The 24,370-nt window shown below is 45.0% G+C and overlaps 1 protein-coding gene across 1 annotated transcript in view; it reads right to left on the bottom strand.

The window, feature by feature from the left end:
- CFAP46 (cilia and flagella associated protein 46) overlaps positions 1 to 24,370 on the bottom strand; it is a 1,240,276-nt gene that overhangs the window by 1,142,391 nt on the left and 73,515 nt on the right. Inside the window, exon 3 of the mRNA XM_085606190.1 lies at positions 23,629 to 23,753. Coding sequence (XP_085462316.1) covers positions 23,629 to 23,753 — 125 coding nt within the window. The remainder of the gene's footprint in view (positions 1 to 23,628; positions 23,754 to 24,370) is intronic.

The following is a 24,370-nucleotide window of genomic DNA, read 5'->3' as shown; positions in this document are numbered from 1 at the left end:
CCGGATTCAACGCTGCTTCCGCCTGCAAGTCCCTGAGGGTTGCCGGCAGCTGTTCCCATCTCATTCCTGGTTGGCAAAACCATCGTATGCAGGTGCCCGCCGGCCGTCCCTTCATCGAGTGGCACCGTCAACACTACCAGGCTTCCATCCGTGTTATGAACGAGTGCCCCACCACCCACACCGGGCGTGGTCTACTCTCTGTCAAAGTAATGCAAAAAAACAGTCACTCCTCTGCTCGTCCTGGGGCAGGGCGCCCCCCCATTTTCCCCCTGGTGTGTCCTGTGGATCGTAGCAGTTGCGGCCTCATGTAAGTTTTGTAGTCCCGTGACCGCCATCTCCCCACTGCTTGTATTCCGGCCTCGCTCATCCCATGCTGTGCGGCGGTCATGGCTGCCCCTATCCGGAATGAATGGGACCCAAAGCCCTTTGGGGCAAGTTTTAAGACACGGAAGAGAGCAGCTGGGTTATAGGTGACTGCACTGCCTAGACATGTCACTCAGTAGTAGTAAGGGTATTGCCCACCTCAGATGGCCAGCTGCCAAAAGACCATAAATTAAATTCACATTCACAAGGGTATGAGAGGCAATACGTTATAAGTTTCACAGTGTACATACAAAGTATGATTAATTAGCGAGTCCACGCAGAAGCTTGTATTATTAGTCGGTCTTTAATCTTGAGATGCTCAGAGTTTGGTACAGCCAACGCGTTTCGCCCAAGCATGGGCTTCTTCAGGGCAAGGTATGAGAGCCAATAAAGCGCTTATGAGCATGTAAGGTGTAAATGTAGAAACTCGAATAGTCATGTAGACGAGGATCTCACAGGCTGTTTACTCTGATGATCCTGGGCGATTGAGGACACTAGGTAATGCCTCTAGTTGAACTAGTCCCTGGTAGGGTGATTTCTGTTACAGTGATGAAGGTCCTATGAAGGGAGCCTTTAGTGCCGGTGTGTCCGTCGGAGTAGATGAGCGCGAGGCGCATAATTGCTGTAAATTGGAACTTGCTCAGCTGCGTCCCGTCTTTGTGTTTGAACAGGGGGCCCCCGCCGGCTGGTCGCACCGCCATAAAAGTGAGCAGGCAGCATACCGCGCAGCAGCTCTGGTCCTCAATGCATTGTAGCCTTACCATTATCCCTTTGCCGGCTTGGTCTGTTTCTGACTGCCTAAATAGAATCTCTACTCCCTTTGCTCTGGGGATTACGTCGCTAGCTCGTAAACAGTGTTCTGCCGGGACCTCCCTTGAGGTTCCGACGCCGGTGCTGCTCCCCCGCTCCGTAAAGATAGCTTATATGCCCCCCCGATCACCATACGGCCCAGGTAGTCCCTTTCCCTATTGGGAGGTTCGTAACTCGCCTTGTCCCCTATTGGCTGGGGTGCCGGCGCCTCTTCGGCGGCCGCCGCGGGGGAGGGGGCCGGGTATTTTCCCTGTTTGTCATCGTCTTCTGCGCGCCAGCAACAGGCCCCAACTAGCTTTGACCGGGGGCACGGCACTAGTTATGGCGCCGGCTCTCCAGCCCCCTTCGGGGGCAGCCTCTGCAAATTCCTTCCCACTACTTACAGTGATTTGAACTGTACTCTGACTTTTTCTGTTACTACTTACAACATGCTTTACAGTTTGGTATGATAGTCACTTTGATTAATTGGACGTATAATCAGTTGTCGGTGGTCCACTATGGGCTTCATGTATGATTAGAGCACTGTGAGCATGTCTGTACATTGTTCTTGCACTTGCAGCAGACCCTGTACCGTGGACCCTGTTCCGATATGACAGCTGTTTCTGTATTACTTGCTCTTGATCTGTGTTTTTACTTTCGCACAATCGCAAGATGTACGTATAATTCTGACAGTGTTTTTTTTATTACACCATGACTTGGTCACTGTTACATTTGAAGACAAATGTGGGCATGTTCTTTGAGTTTCGATTGTTCATTGTGAGTCCGGTGTAACACGATCACAATTGTGGCAGTCCATAATGGCCGCCACAGTGCCGACCGTAATATATCACAGTGTCCATTTTTCACTTATATGACACTCTGTAAAAACACCAGCACTTCTTGTTGTACCTCATGTGATCAAGACCGTGATACAGTCAAAATCATTGAGTGAATGCTATAAACCTTCTTCTGCACAGCTGATCGTGTCCTGAATGTGCGTTTATCTTTGCTTGACTTTGTGATAAATAAAATTATCTAAATATTTTTTTCAAAAAATGTTTTTTATTCATTTACACAGTAGCTCGTTTGAGGCCACCGAGAGGCACTGCAGGAAATAGTTGCACTTTCTGTGTGGGTCTCCCAAAAGCTTTTGATAAATGAACTCAACATGTAAGACAGGTCCTGAAAAGTCAGTTCAAATAATCTAGGTAGTACATTTACTATCCTCCCTAGAAACGGTATTCTGTCATTTTACAGCTGAAGCGTAATTTTTCCCAACATCACTTGTCTGAGAAAGATGCGATATGCCTTAGTTGGAGCAGGAACTTGTTCCGATCCCAGTAAGATGTGGTCGCCAAAAGCTTGTTGTGAAGCCCTGTTCGAAATACAATTCTTCGCTTCTCACCACTGCTCCAATGCAAGTTCAAGAAGTCTCACAAAGAGAGATTTGCTAAAGAAAGGCACCAACAGCTTCTTTTTTTAATTAATTTTTTTATTTGTCATAACAGAAAATATTACATAGGTATGACGTTCAAGACGCCCGTCCCTCCCCCCACCCCCCAGTCTGTAAAACAGCGAGACAAATGGCATAAAAAAAAAAGAAAAAAAAAGGTAAACATAAGAGAATAGCACGGTAAGAATCAAAAGAGAAGAGAAAGGATAATGAAAGAAGGGCGGATACTGAGAAAAAAAGAAAAGAAAAAAAAACAAAGAAAAGAGAGTATAACAGAGTGAGGAGAATAAAACAGTCAAGGGAAAGAACACAGGTCGGGTTAACCCGACTGCTCTAACCAAGATGTAAACTTTCCCCACACATCCAAACCCTTCTTCCGATTTTTGCGCCCTTGCCTGGCGTATACTGCTTTTTCTAGATGGTAAGTGGCCGCTAGTCTGGCCAGCCACTGAGAGAAAGGTGGGGGATCAGCATCCAACCATGCTGAAGCTACACAGATCCTCCAGACTGCCATTGCAATGAATATTAAACCCCCAGTTTTGATCCTGGTGGTTTCAGACTGAGTCCCCAGCATGATGACAGTGGGGGTTAGCACAATAGTTTGAGTGGTGACTTCCCTTAAAAATTCTTCTATTTTGAGGAGGATTGGGGCGAGTTTAGGACAAATTGCAAAGATGTGAATTGAGTCGACCCCAAACTCAGAACACCGGGGACATAATGTCCCTTTGCCAACTCCCCATTTCGCGATTTTGCTAGGGGTAATGTAGAGAAAAAAAACAGTTTTAAAATGTTGTGCCTGTAATTTGGCCGACAGCAGAATATTTTGAGACAGTGCTAAGGAGTTGAAGAATGTACTGTGTGAGGATTCAAGTTTAGTATACCATTTATCGGCAATCTTTGGTAGGTCATCTGGAGTTTGTCTGATTAGTATTTTATACAAAAGACCTATCCGAGGGGCCGTGTTGTCACGTAGTTTGTTAAGAAGTTCCACTTCCGTGAACCCTGCACTACCCCCAACCTTTCCGGAAAGAAAATTAGATATGGATAGGTACTTAAAAACGTCTTGGTCTTTCAAACTATATTTAAATTGCAGGTTTGTGAATGGTTTAACTCCATCGCTAGTAATGAGATCCCCAAGTTTCGTAATACCTGCCCTGTGCCAATCTAAAAAATAAGACCTGCCAAAAATAGCGGGAAGATTGCGATTTGTCATAATGGGAGAGTAAAAGTTAAATCTTCCCAGTCCAAATATTCTGCGGATATTACGGAAAACCATATATGAGTTCATTAACGTTTTGAATCTCACACGTTTGTAGTATCCTAACGAAGTCTCTCGGAGGAGACAGCCCCAGTGGAAGTTGGAAAGGCGAGGATAGGCCAGATGTTAATAATAGGGGGGGTTCCCTCACCAGCTCAGAGCTGTATTGCATGACTGCGGCCCAATAATAAAGCATAATATTGGGGAAGGCCAACCCACCCCGCTCTCTGGGAAGAGATAGTTGCCTTAAAGCCCTCCTTGGTTGTGAGTAAGCCCAGATAAACTGCGTGAATATTTGCTGAAATTTTTGTAAATTAGCTTTGCTGAATTCCAGGGGTACAGTACGAAAGAAGTAAAGAAGTTTAGGAAAATATGTCATTTTAATAACATTGCATCTCCCAACAAGTGTCAGATGTAGATTGTCAATTTGTTTAAGTGCCTTCTTGGTTTCTACAGCCAGAGAAGCTAAGTTATCGGTTACAATTTTGTCGATATTAGCAGATATAAGAACCCCAAGGTATTTAGCTTTTGGCACTATCCTAGCATCGGTCCAGGTGATTTCCCTGTTTATGATTATCTGGGTTTTATTTTTATTCAGAGCATAGCCCGAGATTTTCCCAAATTTTTGTGCCTCTAGCTCTAGTGCAAGTATGGCGTTTTCGGGGTCAGGGGATGTTATAGCCAAGTCGTCCGCATAAGCCATGATTTTAATGTTAATGCCCTGGATGCTAATTGCTAGGATGGCGGGGTTCCTTTCAATTTGTTTGATGAATGGATCTAGGTAAAGAGCAAATAACAGAGGGGAGCAAGGACAACCCTGTCTGGTGCCCCGGGAGATGTTGAATTGGTCGGTAAATCTCCCATTAATGGAGACACAAGCCGTTGGTTTAGAATATAACGCCTGTACCGACTGCGTAAGTCTAGGCCCAAAGCCCATCCTGCCCATGACAGCCCACAAGAACCGCCAGGAGACCCGGTCAAAAGCTTTTTCAGCATCTAGTAAGGTTAGTGACATCGGGTCTCCTGCTACCTGCGCTGCGTCAAACAGGGTAATGGCCCGCCTGACGTGTTCCGTGGTGCCTTTTTTAGGGATGAAGCCATGTTGCCATTCTGAAACTAAGGACTCAACCACAGAGGAAATTCTGGATGCCAGTATTTTAGAAAAGACTTTGGAATCACTGTTGATGAGTGTGATGGGTCTATAGGAACTCATCTCTAGTGGAGCCTTATCCTTTTTGGGGAATATGGAAATTCTAGCATTGGACCAGGAAGGAGGGGGGGAAGCCCCCACTAAAGATAGATGTTACTACATCGGTGAAAATTGATTTAATTTGAGGGGCGAAGATCTTATAAAACTCTACAGGAATGCCATCCATTCCTGCAGCTTTCCCATCTGGTAAACTAGCTAGAGCCTCCATAACTTCGTCCCAGGTTGGAGTGAGTTCTAACAGCTCGCTGTTATCAGAGTTAAGCTGTCTAACATCTATTTCACTTAAGTAGCTAGCTATCTCGCTTTCGAGTGAGCTTGCCACGCTGCGGTTCTCCTCAGTATATAGCTCGGTGTAGAAATCTCGAAATCCCTTCTGAATTGCATCAGGATTATTAGTCACATTCCCTGAGGTTAATTTAATTGCATGTATTTCATTGCTTGTGGACTGTTGCCTGGTTTTGACAGCTAAATGATGCCCAATGCAGTCACTGCATTCGTAATTTTTTTCCCGCAAAGTTGCCCACTTAGCTGCCGTTTTTTCCGCAAATACTGCTCCAACTTTTGCTTTAGCAAGGACTACCTCCCTTTGGGCGTTTTCGGCATCCTGTCCAGACTTAACCACTAGGACCAGATTTGTTTCTTCTATCCTTAATTTTGTCCTGTAGGTCACTGATTAACAACTTCTCCTTCATGTTTTTCCTTGCTGAGAAGTTCAAGGTTTCACCCCTGATCCCAGCCTTTAGTGTGTCCCAGACAGTCATCGTGGAGGCAGTTCCGATATTAATTTCCAGAAATTCCTGAATCCAACCTTGCATATGTGTCCTGTAGTCTGTGTTTTGTAACAGGGCTCTCTCGAAGCTCCATCTAGGTGCCTCCTTCCAATTCCCTAATCCCTTAATGTTTACTATAAGAGGGTTGTGATCTGACAAAAAACGAGGTGCAGTGTCTATGGTACAATTGCTAAGCAGTGAAGACGAACCAAAAAAATAATCTAATCTAACAAAAGTATTATGTGGGGCTGAAAAAAAGGTGTAGCCAGGTTGCGTAGGGTTTAGGCTGGCCCAGATATCACTCAACCCATGGATCTGAGCTAAGTTAACTAGTGCTTGAAATACTCGGGGCTTTCTGCCTTTGTATCTTCATTTACTGTCAGTTTTCCAATCAGGGGGCAAATGTATGTTAAGGTCGCCGCATAGGATGATGGGAGTGGGCCAGTGGGCAAGTTCCCCTGAGACCATATTAATAATCCCTGGGTCATCTACATTACTACCATACAGTGAGCAGAGGGTAAACGGAGAGTTGGAGGAGAGGTGGCACTCAGCTATTACCCATCGGCCCAATGGATCTGATTTAACCTGAGGATTGCTAAGAGAGAGTCTTCTGTCTGCCAAGATTCCGACCCCTTTTGTCTTGGCACCCTGTGTGGTAGCCCCTACGACTTTAAACCCTAGCGTGTCTAATAGGTGTTTCTGTGAACACTCTATGTGGGTCTCCTGGAGGCAGGTAATGTTGCCCCCTAGAGAGTGCAACCCCTGAGCAACATTTTGCCTTTTAGAGATATCATTCAGTCCACAAATATTAACAGAGACAAATCTGAGTGAGTCTATCTTAGCCATCTAAAATATTGAAAAAATAAAAGAAGAGTTTTTACCTTGCTCAATGTCTTAACAAGTAAGTATGAAGATATGTGCGTGCCTAAGAGTACCTTTAATTCTTTTGTGCCAATTCTAGTGCCCGTCCCAACCCCCCCCACCCAGCCCTCCCCCCCCCCATCTTCAGAGCAATCAGGGATAACCTGAGTGATGATAGTCAGTCAAGAGCCCCAGCCGTCTACCACGCCTAAAAAAAGAACTAAGTTAAGCTTTCAATCGGCTAGTTGCCCCCTTATTTAGAGAGAAAACGGAAAAGACAATCGAGAAAAACAAAGGGTTGTCTACTATATCCGTTTTAGAGTTCAAAAAAGCCATAATCCAACCATTATCATGTCATTGCCCTTAGAGGTTTGCAAGTTGAAAAAGACTATAGGGCGTGAATAAGAACAGAGAGATGATTATTGAGGCAAAGAAAGAGAAAAGAAAGAGTGGACTTTTTAACCAAGGTTCTTTCTGGATTTCAGCTCATTTAAGTGTTCGCCAGCCTTTATTTCGGATAGGAAGACCTTAACGCCTCCGTTAAAGAATACTTTAAGTCTAGCAGGGTTCATTAAGTAAACTTCGGCCCCCAGCTGCTGGAACGGAGAGATCAGTTGTCTCAAACGCCATCTCCGCTCTACTGTCTGATGGCAAAAGTCAGGTTTGGCAAAGAATGTTATTCCATTGGCCCCTTTCTTAGAGTTAGGGCGAGCCTGATCATAAATTAGCTGTCTCAGAAGAAAGTTGCCAAAATAAACCAGGAATGCCCTTGGCTGTCCTCCGGTGGTATTCCCCCGATCATGTTGTCGTCTCTGGTTGAAGGGGAAGCGGTGCGAACTCTGCACCTCGTGATCCCAATCCCAGCCCTGTTGGTCAGAGAAAGAGTCCTGCAGGAGTTTCACGATGAAGCGTCTGGGATCGTCTCCTTCCTTCCCCTCCGGAATACCGAGCAAGCGAAGATTGTTCCTGCGTTGGCGGTTTTCCTGGTCCTCCATCTTAGACATTAGGTCTACCAGACAGGCAGTGTTGGATTCGCTCTGTTGCTTGGCTACCACGGATTCGGTTTCTAAGTGCTCGGTACGTGCTTCTATCATGGAGACGCGGTCGCTAATATCGGTGCAGGTTTTATTCAGTTTTCTTAAGCCTCCTTGAAGTTTCTTGGCGGCGCTTTTGGCTGCACGATTGTCGGCCCGAACCTCCTCCTGAAACTCTTTTATGGAAGCTAGGATAGATGGCTCAACCAGGTCAGAAGGCAGATTTTTTTGTAGACCCCCGTGTTGTATTGGGATCGTCCTCGTCCAGAAGATAAGACATATGAGAGTCTGAGTAGTCCCATTTCAACTGGCTGCGCCGCTTGTTCTTGCTTCTTGGTTTCTTTGGTCGCTGAACTGTGCCAGTGTCCTGATTTGAGGCCTCACTGTCTCTTTCACTTGTGTTGGACCCACCCTCGCCCGAGGAGCTGGGTGTGCTATCTGAGACAGAATAGAAATGCTCAGGCCCTGCTTCCGGGGTCCAGGGAGCTTGTGCGCCAAGGGGAACCTCTAGGCGTTGAATACAATTAGCAGTACCGAGTGACTGCGTTTCTGGCGCGGTGAAAGGAGAGCCAGGGATCGCAACATTGGAGCCATTGGAGCCATTGCCGAGTTCTTGCGCTGAAAAGGGCAGAATTAATAAAGTTTGTTCCATAGGTTGATGCGTAGTTGCCCCTTTAATATGAGGCGCACCGGGAAAAGTGTCTGAGGTTATAGCAGAGTCTAGACACCTCAGCGATGTGCCGTTGGAGCTAAGGCCAGCGTCGATGCTAGGTTTGTCCCTGGATCCGATTTCTATTGGTACAGTCTCCTGGTTGATCGCAGAGCAGTCCTCTTGCGGTGGACCGGGTACAAGAGCTGGTGCGACCAGCGTGGTTAGTGGGGCCGTGGGAGCACTCTCGGTTGGGGGCGCAAGAGCTTTGGGAATAACGCCTGATGATTGAGCTCTGGCTCCCTTAAAACATTTTGCTAGGGGGGGCTGCATGGGTGTTGAATCTTTTGTATCTTTTGAATCTTTAAGCGGCCCACCCCCCCTGCCTTATCCAGCAGTTTTTTGTTTCCACTAACCTCTTGCCGGGGTTTGACAGTCCCATCAGCTGATGCAGCATCCCTAGGCTCTTTGGGTTCTTGAATGGCAGCTGTCTTGGTTTTGCCTCCTTTCCTGGCCCCCCGCGCGCTCATGTCGGGGCTGCAAGGATTGCTGTTCGATGAGGCTGAAGGAGCGGTAAACAGCAATGTCCAGATCAAGGCCGCGGTACAGCACCGACCAGGTGGGGGCAGGGGATCCGTTGGATGGATAAAGAACTGAAAAGTAGCCTTAACTCTCGCCTCGGAGTCGGAGCCACATCAACGTAATGAGAGCCGAAATTCGTGTCTTCCCCGTGGCAGCCTCAACGTTCTCTGTGTTCTCAGCGCCGGCATCGGATTGCAGGGCGCAGGGCAGCTAGTCGAGCGCTCAAGCCGACTTCATCTTGCTCTCGGCACCAACAGCTTCTGTTGACTTTTCACCATGTGCTACCCTTTGAAACATATCCAGGATGGAGCATTTGCCAATTCACTGAGGGTTCCCACTCAGCTTAACTGGAACTTTTTGACCTGGTTGGACACAGCCTTCAGCTTCCCCCTGATGGGCTGATTTTCGCTCCATCTCGATGTCCATACGAAAAGATAATGCTTCTGACCGTCCTTAGAATCTAGCTCAATCTGTGCCCACTTACAAGTCTGCCAAACGTAAGTAAAGTCCAATTATGGGCTTTAGTTATGTTTGACATTTTTGCCTTTCCCGCTGAATTGTATGTAAACATGTGTTGCCATTGGTTTCTTTAAAGAAACAAAGAACTTAAATTATTTTACCTTAACAGCTGTCCTTCTCACTTCCTAATTTTTATGGTTACTGATTACTACAGTTGTACTCTTTAGATTAAACATTGGTTTGAACCTCAATATTCTTTTTATTTTAAATGTATTGTCACATAAACATTGAGCCCAGGCAAGCAATCAAATATTAAGCTGTAGGATACATTTAGGTGGGAGACTGAAAAGTCCTTCTGACAAGGTGCGTGGGAGTATAGCCATAGTGCACATTAAGATTTTATTTGCTGTACTGTAACAAGTGGTTTCCAAGTACAGAGGACTACATTTATAGTTACCTACCCTGTAGAGGGTGGTGCAGCGTTGACTTAAAGAAGCTATTTTTGTCATTTTCTTCTTTAAATAACTTTAGTTAATACCGCCATTCAAGAACATGGGCACTGACGTCGTTTTCTTTCGCTCAACACTGTGGATGTCTTTCTTCGACCCTAAATAGTGGAATAGCACTAGTAGGAAGAGTAGTTTGCCAGTAATCCGTAATGATCCCCCACTAAGCCAAGGTCATTCTGTGAACAAATGCAGGGATGGAGAAAGTAACTGTTCTTGTCCTTATCCTCTCCTTCACTGACTGGGTATTTTCCACCTCTTAGATACTGGGTTCTCACTCCATCTATCCTTGTTCTGTTTCCACTTCATTGACCCTCTTCCAAAGTTTAGTAATGAGGCGAAACAACCATCACAGGAGGCATGGAAAACTAGAGGCATGCAGGCGGTCTGGGCGCATGTTTGAACAAAACCCCTACTGAGACCACAATCTATCCACAGAGAAAATACTGTTTGACATGCTGAACAAAGTTTTTTTATAAAGGTGAATTTAATTTATGCGCTAGTTTTCAGGAAAATGGCCGGGCACAAGTTTCCCAGTTGAGGGAAGAAGGCATCCAATGCCCGTATCAGAAGTTTTGCGACAGGAGGAGTGGGCTCTGAAAAAGCACATCTGTGTCCTACCACTGGCACTGACTCACCACCAGGAGACTGAAGCAAAGGGAAAAGACTGCACCCAGCCTTCCCATTTGCGGGCAGATGCATGAGGGTGGTCTCTTATAGGCCTACTAAACTTGATTCCCTCCACCCCAACTGGCCAACTCCACCTGAGCACTAACCTTTGCTTTGAGTGTAACTCTCAGGGCCCGTCCAGAGGTGTTGACCGTCTCAAAATAACTCTATTTGGGTTTTTTTCCCCCAGCACAAATTCTTATTTGACACACTTTTTCAGTACAGAAGTAAGCAGCTCAGTATCTCTATTCACACCTGAGTGTGCACTCAGGCATCATTAGACTGACAATAGTGTTAGAAGATTCACAGAGACATGCAATCCCATCCCAGTCTTTCCAACATTATTGTAGTTCATGGTTACTGCCATGGATGAAAGGGGTGGATTGAGACACCTATTTATGTCAAGATGCCACAATAATAAAAGTGAGAAGTCAATAGGGAAAAGCCCAACCACAAGCTTTGTTTTTAAAGCCTTCAAAATGGGTTTCAAAGGTCAGTTTCCTTCACCAAAGACTCCACTAGTGCATTCCACTGTTTCACTATAGACAATGGTGTCATTCCACAAAGAAACCTTTTCTGAAATGGGATAGACATATTGGGGGGAAGGAACTGGCTTGAGACACCCAACAGTCTGGAGTTTTCAGAGGGTGTACCTGAAGAGCACATCCCATCAACAACGAGTATATGATCGACTACTGTCACGACCTTGAACTTTTACCTCACAATCAGTGCTGTCTGTGGTTTGGTCGCCAGTTCCAAGGAATAAAAGACTTTCAGTTTGGAAACGACCTGAACAGCATGAATCTGAGCCTTACATAAACTAGTAATGGCAAGGACAGGGCAGATGAGGTTCATGTAGCAAATGTAGTCCTGTCTGGGCATGTATGTGGACCGATTCAATGACAAGAATGGTTGATAATCGGGACTAAAAGGCCTCTTGCTGTTATATATAGCTTGGATTTGTGCTTTGATCATGACTTGTCCTCTAAGCAAGGGATGTGGCAATAAGGGTAGGCCATGTACATGGAAACACTGGGGTGACCAAAGCTCACATCAGCATTAACATTTAAGCCCTATTGATGGCCAGCAAACTCTGACACATCCAGATACTCACTAAAACAATCTGCTGTTCTTTTTTCCACCGCTTCTCCTTTTGTTTGCCTGTTTGGATGTAGCCAAATAATTGCTCCTTAACTAACCCAGTCAGCCACTGCATATTGATAGTAAAGAACCTATGAGAAAGAGGTAAGGCCTGAGGCAACCTGCAGGTGATAAGTGCAGAGATGGAAACATTTAAAACCTTACTCTTTTCGTCCTCACAGAATAGAATGAAATCATGTTTTTACTTTAGTTTACCTTCCACTAGTGGCTCTACGCTGCATATAAATAGGAAGTGATCAACTGTGGCAAAGGTAGCTAATATCCCCAAAATTAAGGACTGTCTGCCATCCTACATCCCGTGAGTAGGGGAGGAATCTTACTTCCTTATCTATGTCAAAGCCCAGGCATATGACTCTCCAACAGTCACATACTAAGGGATGGCCTTGTTGTTGTTTGCATAATGGAGCTTTCAAAGAGAGGCATCATTGTCACCCCTATAGGGGTCTCACCACCACCAAATGTAATGAAGAGAGTCCCAAGCCATTGCATGAAGGCATGGTGGACAGTCAAAGACCGGGATCCAAAAGGAAGGACAAACAGGCCATCTTAACCAAAAACGAGACAACCTTGTACCCATTAACCACCTCCCAGCCTTGTAACGGTGCTGTCAAGAGTCTAAGCACATGGTACACCTCTACTGCTTAGAGAAGCTCTTCGACTTCCCTCATTATTAAAAAAAAACTCACAACTTTTGCCAACTGGAAACGAGGGGTGCCCACTGCATTCACATAAAGGTAGCTAGATCCTTAAAAGTTTTGAAAAGGATTTTTGTTCAAAATGGTTTTTATATTCTAACAAGCATTTTACACCTCTTTTTAGGTCGAGCTACAACGCGCATGCACTGTTTGCAAGACCTGCTGTCATCAATAATCCGACCTTTTTCCCGCCTGCTACTTACCACTTACTTACCATTAGTTTACTCCACTGTCCTTCTTTGCTGCTTACCAACTGGTTGACTTTGCCGATATGTCACTTCCCATCAAGGCTGTGGCGCACCGGTAAAGTACAGTTTCCCAGCGCTTTGATTTTTAACCTGTTGTATGGAAGAACTATTTTATTTTTAAAATGTCGCCGCCTCTCGTCAGTGCTTGTTTTTGTAATTTAGCATTTTCTGCCCGCCGTCTCCACCGTTGGTCAGTGCTTTTTTGTATTTTATCCTCTCTCCATCGCTTTGTATTCCCTTCCACATCCTCCTTTTCTTTCTGGACTCGTATACTCTCTCCAGTTTTTATCGTGCTCTTGTCATCTCTTTTATTCCTTCCCTCTTCTTTCCTTCCTACTCCCCATTACCATCTGCACTTTCTTCTGGAATGATCCACAACACAAAAACGACTGGAACTCGCCAGCCTCGGAACAGCGCCTAGAAGCTAAGTCACTTGTCAAAATTGCGCTGTGCAAAACAAATGTCAAATATAAACTTTCACTATGTTGACAACATCATGTATGCTGCTAATAGTGAACTGTAGAGAGAGTGTATATTTTCGATTCCTTTTATTTCTAAACACCACCATCGATAAATAAATGATTGTGGTTTTAGAAATTAATTGAACTTACATTTTCTACGTGCCCAGCGCATCTGTACAACCTCCAGCCTCGGACCTTAACTCTGTATTTCAATTATTCTGAGATGAAAGGAGGTCAGCCTCTTTCATCAGATGCTGGAAGCTTCCTGTTTTCTTGGGGTGACTTCTGCTGCCGTGGTCAGCACGTGCCAGCTTTGTGAAGGTATGCTCTGTGTCAATCAACCCCTCTCACACGCCCTTCCAGCAGCTCTCTACCAGGAATTTCACCAAGAATAATACAGCCTCTTTACCAAAAATTCAATTGTGTACGTTCTGTTAAAGGAAACCTCAGTTTACAGAATGCCCTCTGAAATGTAAGAAAATGTATGGTTTAGGCAATAGCTTGGAATCTTAGCTTGGTGTCTCTTCTTATACAATCTAAAAATCCTACATGGATATGCATGACTTTATTGAAAGTAAGCTGCTTGCTATATCAGGTAATTTCTTCAAGCACAAATCAGCGGGCAATGCAGCTGATCCACAATGTTGTGTCAGCTTTGTATTATACTATTTCTGCACACAAGCATGCATGTCAATAGTACTTTAGCACAACAAATATTAATGCTCTATGGCCAAAAGTTTTTTTTTTTCCTTTTTTTTTTTCCTCATATACCAAGATGGGCATTCCTGATGGGAGGCCACAACCTCTCCCCACCAATCAACGTAACCCAGCCCTGATGTTGGAGACCGGTGTGGAGAGAGAGAAGCTCAGACCCTCAAGCAACCACTGTTTTTAATGTCCACTCCTTTTCACGCTACCAGATAACCCAGCGCTATTTTGGAGGGATCAAACCGACAGTGCCCAGGTGAAATCATTGGAATGTTCTTTATCTATTCCGCCATGCAACAAGGGCTGGCCACATTTTTCCATAGCTGTTTCCGTCACATGCCATATCGGATTCACTAGTATATATTATATATTTCAGGCACTCTGTAAAGATTGGAGCACTTATGTTTTTCCAGGCTCTACATATCTCTCGTCTTGCCAGAATAATCACATAAAAAATAAATCTGGATGTCGGATCATTAAGATGGTAGTCTGTGTGCAGTCCGAACATAATCATTTCTGGAGTGACTTCAATATGTTTATGTAATACCTCGACTAAAAAGTCTCGCACCGTGGCCCAATAGCTTACTATCTCAGGACAATCTATAAACATATGGCAATCGTCGGCTGCAGGCATTTTACATCTTGGGCAATGATGGCATAAGCCTGTTATCTTTGTTAGTTTTTTTGGGGATATATAGGCTCTGTATGCAGTATATAAGTGGTTTCTTTTAAGTGGAGCTAATTTAACCACCGCATGTAGCATGGTAAAAGAATCCCCCCGTAATTCCATGAGATTAGAATCTGAGTTTATAACATTGCCCCAAAGTTTATAAAGTTCGGATTCTGTTATAGCTTCCACCTCTAGGATGGCCCAGTACCAAAAAGATACCTCCTGCTTCCATCTACCACTCCTTGATACATAATCGAACTTAGGGTTCAGTGAATCAGATTACCAGGATTTAGTTGCCCACCATCCTGACAGCTGATAATATTTATACCTTGATAGAGTTCCGCCTGTCAGGCAGGATAAGGACTCCCAATTCAAAAGCTGCGAGTATTTCTGTAGATCCTGCCAGAAAAACAAGCCTGCCACTTTAAGAGGACGAGATAATTGATCATTCAGGCAGTCTGGTGTACCCGGGGAATCCCAAATCGGGGCCTGAGGTGCATAGTATGGGATTTTTAGAATCTTTCTAACGTACAGCCAGTTCCTAAGAGCAGTATCCAGAATCTTTAGTCTAACCCTCTTAAAAAAACGTGGATCGCCATACTTAAATAGAAAGTATTTTTGCCCCTGAGGTATACCATGTAATAGGGCTTGAAACAATAAACCCAGAGAGGAGGCATCTGTCTTTCCGGCTAACATTCTGAAGTTTTTAAAATGAAAGGAGTGACAGTAAACAAATAAGTCCGGTAGAGTCAACCCTCCCATACCAAGGCTTCTCCTTAATTTTTTCCAGGAGATCCTCGATGTCTTAGCATTCCAGATGAACGAGCCTATTTTCCCCTGTATTTTGGCGATTTCTGATGCTGAACATGTCAAAGGAATAGAGCCAAACAAAGAAGTTATCTTCGGCAGAATAATCATTTTAATTAGATTTACTCTGCCAAAAATACTCAAGGAGAGGCCAGACCATCGCTGCAATAGACCACAAACGTCCTTATAGACTCTCGTCAGATTTATTTTAGCTATTTCTGAGATATTTTGGGCCAGAATTATACCCAAATACCTCATGTGTGTCTTAGCTCCAACTGCCCCTCCTACCTGGTTCCAGTGCATAGTCTCAGTTTTTTCTTTATTTACCCTATACCCCGAGATTTCTCCGAACAGTTCTGCTTGCTCAAACAATCTTGGGATAGCCTCAGCTGGATTGGAGGTAAACATGAGAAGATCATCGGCGTATAAAGCAAATTTTAGTTCTAGGTCTGCAATTCTAAAAGGATGGATCACAGAATCAGCCCTGAGCTGACAGACAAAAGGTTCAATATAAAGGTTAAATAACAGAGGTGATAAGGGACACCCCTGTCTAGTCCCTCAAGAAATTATGAACCAGTCTGAGAGCACTCCGTTTACCAAAACTTTTGCTCGAGGGCTCTTATATAGGGACCGGACAGCTGAAACAAAGTTAGAGGGAAGTCCGAACCTAGACAGGGCCGACCATAAATAGGACCAGTTTACTTGATCAAAAGCCTTAGCAGCGTCGATGGCCGTAAGGGTCAGCGGGAGCTTCTTAGCCACTGCAACATCTACTGCTGCAATAGCTTGATAGGTTAACTCATTCAACTGTCTGTCAGGGATAAAGCCTCTCTGATCCCGATGCACATTGTGCGAGAGGAACATGGCGGCTGGCTAACACTTGTCGCGGGAGCTCGGGACCATCGGGAGAAGAAACCCATGGATGACTAACCGCAAGATGCCGTTTCCTTAGTTCAAAGGTGCGAGATACGATAATATGTCTTTTTCGTCTGTATTGCTAACACTAAACACCCCTGTTTGTTTGCTTTCGGCGGGTTCCTGAGAGGCAGGCAGTAGGACCCAGGAGACTCGGCTGTGGAAGGGGGCGGAAGTGTTTGCAGAGCCGAGCGTCAGACCTCTCAGTGCGAGGGAAGCCGGTGGCGGACGTCGAGCGGGTATGTGGCGACGGATCAGAGCAGCTGTTGCCAGGATTGATTTTCGGCCACTTCAAAGCAGTAGTGTTATACGGTCAGTGACGGGAGAGGTTGATGAGGGATGTGTGACCTGTGTGACCTGTGGGCCACCGAATTCTCTGTACCTGCAGTGTATCGCTGCAGTTAAAGGTTGGGAGAGCTACGGGGTTTCTGACTCTGGGACCCCTGTGGGATGCACTTTATCCATGTTGTCGACCCATGTAGGCATGGACACTCTGCCAGAGAAGGGATCAAATGCACCTGGCTGTGAAAGTTCGGCTTGTAGTAAGAGGGGCCAAAGACTGAAGGAGAACCAAGCAGGAGTTGCGGGAGAGGAGGAGGGAGCAAGAGGGGGGACACCAGAAAATTGGGCCGGCCCTTTGACTACCGAGGGGACAGGCGCGACTACCGAATTACCTGATAGATTGACTAAATCCATCTCAGTAGCCCAGAGAAACAGGTATCAGTTACGCTCACAGATAGAAAGTGAGCTGCAGTCTGCCTTTTCTGGTGAGGCCAACATAGTAACTCCGATTACACCAAGGCAGAGAAAAAAGAAGGAAAAGGGCAGCAAGACGGGAGAGAGAAAAAAACGCCAGGCTGCTGAAGGTCGTGCTCCCTTATTTAAGTCAACTCCCTCCTTAAAATCCTTTTTTAATATTATGGAGCAAGTAGCTACCTCCAAGAACAAAGTAACCCCGCCCGCTGCACTTTCCAAAAGTTTTTTTTTTAACAAAAGGTGATAGTGCTCCTTTGTTGAACTCGTACCTGATTACACTCACACACAATATTAGTGAATGACCGAAGATTGCGCAGTTTGTCAGCAATATGACAAAACGATCATGTAATTGGGAACATCCGTTCATTCGACCATACTTCAAATACAACTCTCTTATGCACATAATGTTAGCCAAATTTCTCAGTATTTTATAATGGCACATATGAGAACACTCCTCATGTGTCGCTTCATGGCGCATTATTTCCTCCAGGTTCTACCTCGGACCTGTCAAAATTCTTAAATCGTACCAATCAGTTTTTGTGGTAAAAATTAACACAGAATTCTGCCCACTTATTGACATTTGTATGTTGTGTTTACCATTCTTATGTTAATTTGTAGTGTGTTAATGGTAGCCAGTATGCTTGTGTGCTAAGGGGCCGTTTAAGGCTATGGTGTAGCAAGTAGTCTGTTTTTGCCCTCGTTAACACCATAGGCAGCTGGTTACGTGTTTTGTTCCCTGTACCCTAGTGACACTCGTCTCTACTGTACCTGTGATCTTGGCGCATTTATGTTTTTCCATTCAGCAAGTAACTGTTTTCTTGGAAAACTACCATTTATGTCCTCATTCACAAATTGTACCTATCAGATGTGCTTCTTAATTTTTTAATGGTTGACCTGCTACGTTGTGAGATGTAGTCCACCACCCACTCCACCACCAGTGGATTGTGTGCAGTGATCATCTGAGCCTAATTGTAGTTTCAGTTCACCACTTAATGTACTCCATTCTTGGTCAGCTATGTTTGGACAGCATAAGGTTTTTTTCAGGATTTTCTGAACGCTACATTTCCTGCAGCCTACTAATGACCTGCGCATGTTTTTGTTCCTTCATATTCGTTATTAATAATTCATGTGACTGCTTGCCTTATATTGAAATGTCAAGTTGTGAACTATTCGTGCAATAATTGGTCATCAATAAAAAAAAATTGTAGGTCTTGATCTCAAATTAATAAAAGGTGCTAGTTGCAAAACAGCAGGTAAAATCTGTGTTTTCCCTGCTTTAGACATGCCAAGAGGAGTTTTTTTCTTACAAAGTAAGGGGCCTTGTGACTCCTTCTTCAATCCTCAATGTATACCCTCTCAAAGGGTAGTTTCCTTTTTAGGTCAAGCCTGGGCTGCGAATAGCTGCTCTGCCAGGCATGCTATATTAGAGTATGGACTTGAAGATCCGCCCACTCTCCGCCCTTATTTGTCATTGGCATGTGTCATTGTCCTTTGTAAATGCTGCCTTCTGATTCGTTAATAGGCTTGTTAGTCCCTCATTAGTACCGCACTGTCTTCATTTGTAACCTTCCATGAGGACCGGCCCTTTTACTTCAGTTGTTACACAGTACATCTTATTTTGTTTGTAAACACTATTTTCTTTAATGCGTTTCTCCTACTGCAGGCAAAACATGCTGTCCTGCAACTTTCAGCACGCCATGCGCACTTTTACTTTCCAAGCAGCCTGGGACAATGGCAGCCGAGGTCTGCCATTTACAAGAGTTTGAGCTATTGGCATTGTAAATGACAATGCCTTTTATTTATCTGTTAATTATCAAAAAGAGATCATTAAAAAGCATTGTCATTTACAATGCCAATAGCTTAAACTCTCGCAAATGCGAGACCTATTGCATTGCAAATACTTAGTATATGTTTCAGTCTCACTTTAAATTCCCCCACCATCTGAATTCATCTCTAATTAACTGGGCTCTAACTTGCATGTCATGGGGTCCTTTCTCTCTAAGTTATTTGCTCTTTTGGTAGACACTTTCTTGCAACTGATGAAGGAGAGAAGCTCTGAAACATTCTCCAGGAAGGATTTAAACAAAGGTTTCAGCCAGGCACTCACAGAAATTCCACCTGCTATCCTAATAAAAAGCTTCCGAGGCATCCCCTAAACATCTATGCATAGAAACCTTCTTGACTAGTTTACAAAAAGGGTGAGCAGACAGGTAAAATGTTCAGAATACAACTTTAGGTTGGAACATGGAATTAGGGCTGATAATAAGGGCGATTCCATTTCTGAGATTTTCAGCCAAAGTGGGCGATGTCCTTCTCAGAAAGGCAGTCTGAAATCACGTCATCCATAGTAAAGCACCTTTTGTTTGCATGATTCCAAAGCGAATTTACCCCAAATGTTGAAACCCCCTTTCACTAGTGCTCAGTGGTGGCTGCTTCTAATTACAAGTGGTGGGCCAACGCATGGGAGGAAATAGAATAAAAGTGCAGTTACCTGCCGAAGTTCTGGTCCGACTCGCAATGCCCGACACAGGCTCCCGGGCTCCAATCAAGACATTGCTCTCATGCTGGTAATTCTATTTACTTGCATGAGAGCAGCGCTGTGATTGGCCTGAGTGGGCTTATTTAATGCTTGCTCAGGCACAGGAAGCGTGTGCTTTTTCTCCACCCGGCTGCGCAACACAGCTTGGGTTGGAAAGTATAAGTGCGCATGTCGGTTTGGCAGTCCTAAGACGGCCGGCCAAACTGACATGCGCACTTACAGGGCCCCCAGCACTCCTCTCTCCTGCTGATGTAGTGATGCTCCCAGGATGGTCCCGCCCTAAGACTCGACTGGCTCTGGCTCCCTAAGAAAAATAAAATGATAATAAAATGGGTTTGATTATCACTTTATGTTTCATGTTTGCCTCTGCTGCCAGTCAGCAGTGGGGTGATGCTCCTCCGCCACAACAGAGGAGCCGCTCCTTCTAGTACTCTCATAGGTAGGAAGGAGGTGCAATGGAAAGTGTAAAGCTCCTCATGAAAGATCTCAGAGTACTTGGGTGTCCGTGGGCAGTTGCGTAGGAAGGGGGGGTGCGGTGGGTGCAGGCCGCCCCGGGTCTCATCACTGAGGGAGGTGTTTTAAACACATATTTTTGCCATTTTGCCTAGCTGGGGGTGACAAGAAATGTTCTGCACCCGGTACCACCTGACCTTGCTACGCCACTGTCCGTGGGTTAATTTCACTGCTGCTGTGGCGGTGGCTCACCTCACAGCATGTAGATCCCTGCCAAGCAGGTGGTAATCTCTAAACATGATGACAGCTATCCAACAGTGTGTTGAAGGTCATGACCTCCCTTGGACTCGGACCATCTGCCACGGTCAAAATAAGGCCCACTGTGCCTTGTTGTGCTCAAACGTCCTGAACTGCATCTGGGGGAATGCAGGTGTGTTAGACCTGTCAGCCCTTTGGGTGGTCCCTCCTCATCATTATTTATTTTGTCCCACTTTTGCCTCAAACCCTGTTTGAATTTTTCCTTTTTGGGAACCACCAGACTTTTTCGTGTTGCTGCAGATTCAGGGAGCCATTTTATCTACCCCTGAAACTTCTGTCTGAGGGCCTGGAGCACAAAATGGTGGCCACCTGTGACATCACCAGCATCCACTGGAACCTACCAGCACCTTCCAGAACATTCCAGAACCCTGTGACAGTTGGAGGCGGTTTAGAATGTTGTGAATCTAAGACAGAGAGTTGGCAGTTGGAGCTGGCAGTTGGCACCTGACCGGTGAAGAGAGAGCAGCAGAAACCTGAAGGAGGAAGGAGTGAGGCAGCAGGGGTGGAAACTTGTGCCTGGAGTGGGGTCCATAAACCCACCCTTGATACTAGTCCCTACTGACTGAGCCCGGCCTGGAGCCCTGTGTGGGAAGAAGTAAGAAAAACCATCTTAAGGACCTGGACAGCAGGAACAGGCCTTAGAAGTCAAGAAAGCAAGATCCTGACCTGGATACTGGTTTCCCTGGAGCCGGACGTCTAGTAGCCTGGAGACCTGGAGCCTGAGGTGGAGAAGCGGCGCTGACTGGAAAAGCAGACGTCGTGCCCAGAGCCGCCAGAGATCGTGAGAGGGCGCCGACGGAGGACGTGAGGAGTACCAGAGGTCGAGGAGGAAGTCACCCAAGGTCGAGTGAGCGGTTTCGACGGGGGAGTGAAGTCCGCCCTCCGGAGTCACCGGAGACCGAGGTGAAGTGTGCCGGAGGTCGGGAGTGGAGATCGCACTCCGGAGTCGCCGGAACCTGAGAGAATCGTGCCGGAGGTCGGGAGTGGAGGTCGCACTCCGGAGTCGCCGGAAACCTGAGGAGAGGAGCACCGGAGGTCGGGAGTGAGGATCGCACTCCGGAGTCGCCGGAAGTCGACATCGAGCCAAGGCCGGCCGACGTCATCGAAGCTGAGGTCGCCATCGGACCGGAGCCGCCCGAAGTCGACATCGAGTCAAGACTGCCCGACGCCATCGAATCGGAGGTCGAGATCGAGCCGAGGCCGCCGACATCGAACCGGAGCCGCCTACCGGCGTCGTCAGGAACTGACATTGTGCCGAGGCCGCCGACATCGAACCGGATCCGCCTCACGGCGTCGACACGACTCCAGCGGCGTCGGAACTTCAGAAAAAGGGCAGTAAGTGGAATAGAGGGCGCCAAAGGCCCTGTGGAATCTTAAGAGACTACTCTAGGGGTTAGAGAGGTGCTGGAACCAGCTGGACTGTGCCAGGGGTGAGCTGGGACTAATCTAGAGGGGTTGTGTGGAGTGAGAGAGCCAGGTCTCTGGTATTCCCCCCTTGATCTACCTCAGTTTAGGCCTCAGCCTTGTCCAAGCCAGGGAGTAGACACCCTCAAGCCTTCCACATCCCCACAAGCTGTGCCTGGGCCAAATCAGCCCTTAGGAATTCAAACGTGATCTGATTCTATGAGTGTCACTGTCAGCTTTTAATTATTTATTAGGGGCACTGTATTTATTGTATTTAACCTATTTATTGCTTCACTGTATTTATTGGTCCACAGTATTTATTGATGCACAATATTTATTGGTTTACAGTATTTATTGCCTCAGAATATTTAATTGCCTGTATGTATTGCACTTATATTTATGCCTTCCTTATTTATGATCACCCCTATTTATTGAATCATTAAGCCAGTATTTATTTGACCTGCACTATTTAAAAAGTTTGTATATTGTGATTGTTATTTATTTATCTAATCAGCAACTAAGAGAAAAAGAAGATAAAGAAAGATATTTTCATAATTTTTACGGTGTAGAGTCGTTTTTGGAACGGATGCACGCATGGTTATTGTATGGGTATGGCGTATGCTTAGCACGGTGCCTGTTTCCTGACCACTCGAGCCAAGCTACCACTGTATGTCCTGGAAATACTCCGTTACCCCCAACCCTTACCGGTGGGGGAGCGGAGGATTTCTAACAAGGTGCTTTTTTGAATCGCTTTATCTCTATTCAGCAGCACCAAACAGTGCCCTTTTATCTCTCCTATAGACCAAAAAGAGTGAATTGTGTTTTTCTTAACAGATATGAGGTAATGCAACAAAAACAGATTTTGTACAATGTTTCAATGACTGAAGGTCACAAAAAATTATTTGAATAATTGATTAGTAAGTACGTACTTTTAAAAAGTTATTCAGTATCACAATTTCGATTTTGGGCCCCTTTTATCATGCATTTTAACATTAAGGGCTAAGGCCAATTATCACTGATTGGGCAATAGAAATGTGAAAAAGACACTGATCTTTTTGCTCAAAGAATACAAACTGACTAATATTATTGCTTTGACAGTTTAGACGGGAGCACTAAAACATAAGAACAGACAAAATGAACTATTTAGCAAAAGAGACATTTGCACATTCTTTAATTATTAAATGTGAGACGATGCAATTTGTCATTCCTCTGTTCCGCATAAAAGGCTCTCATTCATTATTGCTGTCAAGTGCATATGAAGCTGTAACTTCTGAAAGAATCTCTGGCAGAATCCTCATCACTTCCGTCTGTCAGCAGGTACATTCGCTGTCATACACAAGAAAAGTTCCAAAATGGAATCTTCTTGCTACTAATATAAATTATGCTAACTCAATAACTATACAAAAGACATTCCTCACGCATCCGATTTTGCGTCGCTGGAAGAAGGCTTAAAAAAATACACACAAAAAATACAATTGTTCGAGATGCGAAGATCAGAAAAAAACGTGTATATTAGCCTGCAACTCAAAAATTTAGAAAAGCTAAAATATACGCTCTGTGGAATGGAGAGGTAAGTTCAGTCATCGCTGAGTGTACAGGCTGGGTGCACAGGCCGGGTAATAGACAAGCTGCAAACATACACCTGGACAAAAAGGATGCTAATTGCACATCCCAACTATAATGCACCTTCGGCTTAGACCCCTCCCGAATAGCAAGACTAATATTTAAAAGCTCTTAACACCTGCAGCAGACTTCATTATTTTTTTATTTGATGTTTCATTGACATTAGTGACACAGAACATGTTTGTTTCTATGAATGTAGAACCATGGGCCACATATACTAATATAATTGTCGCAAATAGCGCAAAAGAATACAAATTAATTTTGTACCTGAAGAGCCTGCTCTGCACACAGGACATACAAATCTGAGCTGAAGCTATCGGAAGAATCAATGGCAGATCTTTCTGTGCTGGCTTCTTTCATCAATTTGTAAGCCATTTTCAACGAATCATGTCCTATAAAAATAACAAGACCTTATTAAAACCAGAAAATTATTTTTATGGCAAGCTAAGGACACTATATCTGCAGGAAGACAAAGGATTTGAGGGACAAAGAAACAGAGCAGAATGGTACACAAAACGAATAAAAGAAAACCTCTTGACAGGTTGAGGTGCAAAAATGTGCCAAGATTGATTATGTCCTTGACGGACAATCAAGAAGTTAACTGTCAACCCATAAAAGTGTCTGTGTTTCAACCTTTGTAGTGTGGGTCATGTTCAAGGCTTACTTTGAGGAAGAGCATGGGTGGTGCGGATCGCCCATACATGAACGACTCAAATCAGCAATGCAGTTAAAGAAAGAATGAATTCAAGGTCCAATCAAACATGTTACTTGACTTTGGTTAAGTTCTGTTAGATTCTCCACTAACTGCAGATTCCTCACCTATTGAATTCACCCAAATGCCAGATTCAATTCAGAAATTGCTCCTCCGATAGTGCTTTTGGACTCTCTGTAGCTTCATTCCATCTCCAGCAAAGACAGTGCAGAGCCATATACGGGCATCACCCATTCAAGCTGACATCAGTTTCCAAAGCGGATCAACCAATAGTCCACGCAGCAGTACACAAACTTC

This window comes from Triturus cristatus, chromosome 1_2 (assembly GCF_964204655.1).
Source record: "Triturus cristatus chromosome 1_2, aTriCri1.1, whole genome shotgun sequence".
In the NCBI taxonomy this organism is placed as follows: Eukaryota; Metazoa; Chordata; class Amphibia; order Caudata; family Salamandridae; genus Triturus; species Triturus cristatus.
This window is presented reverse-complemented; position numbering and strand designations above follow the sequence as displayed.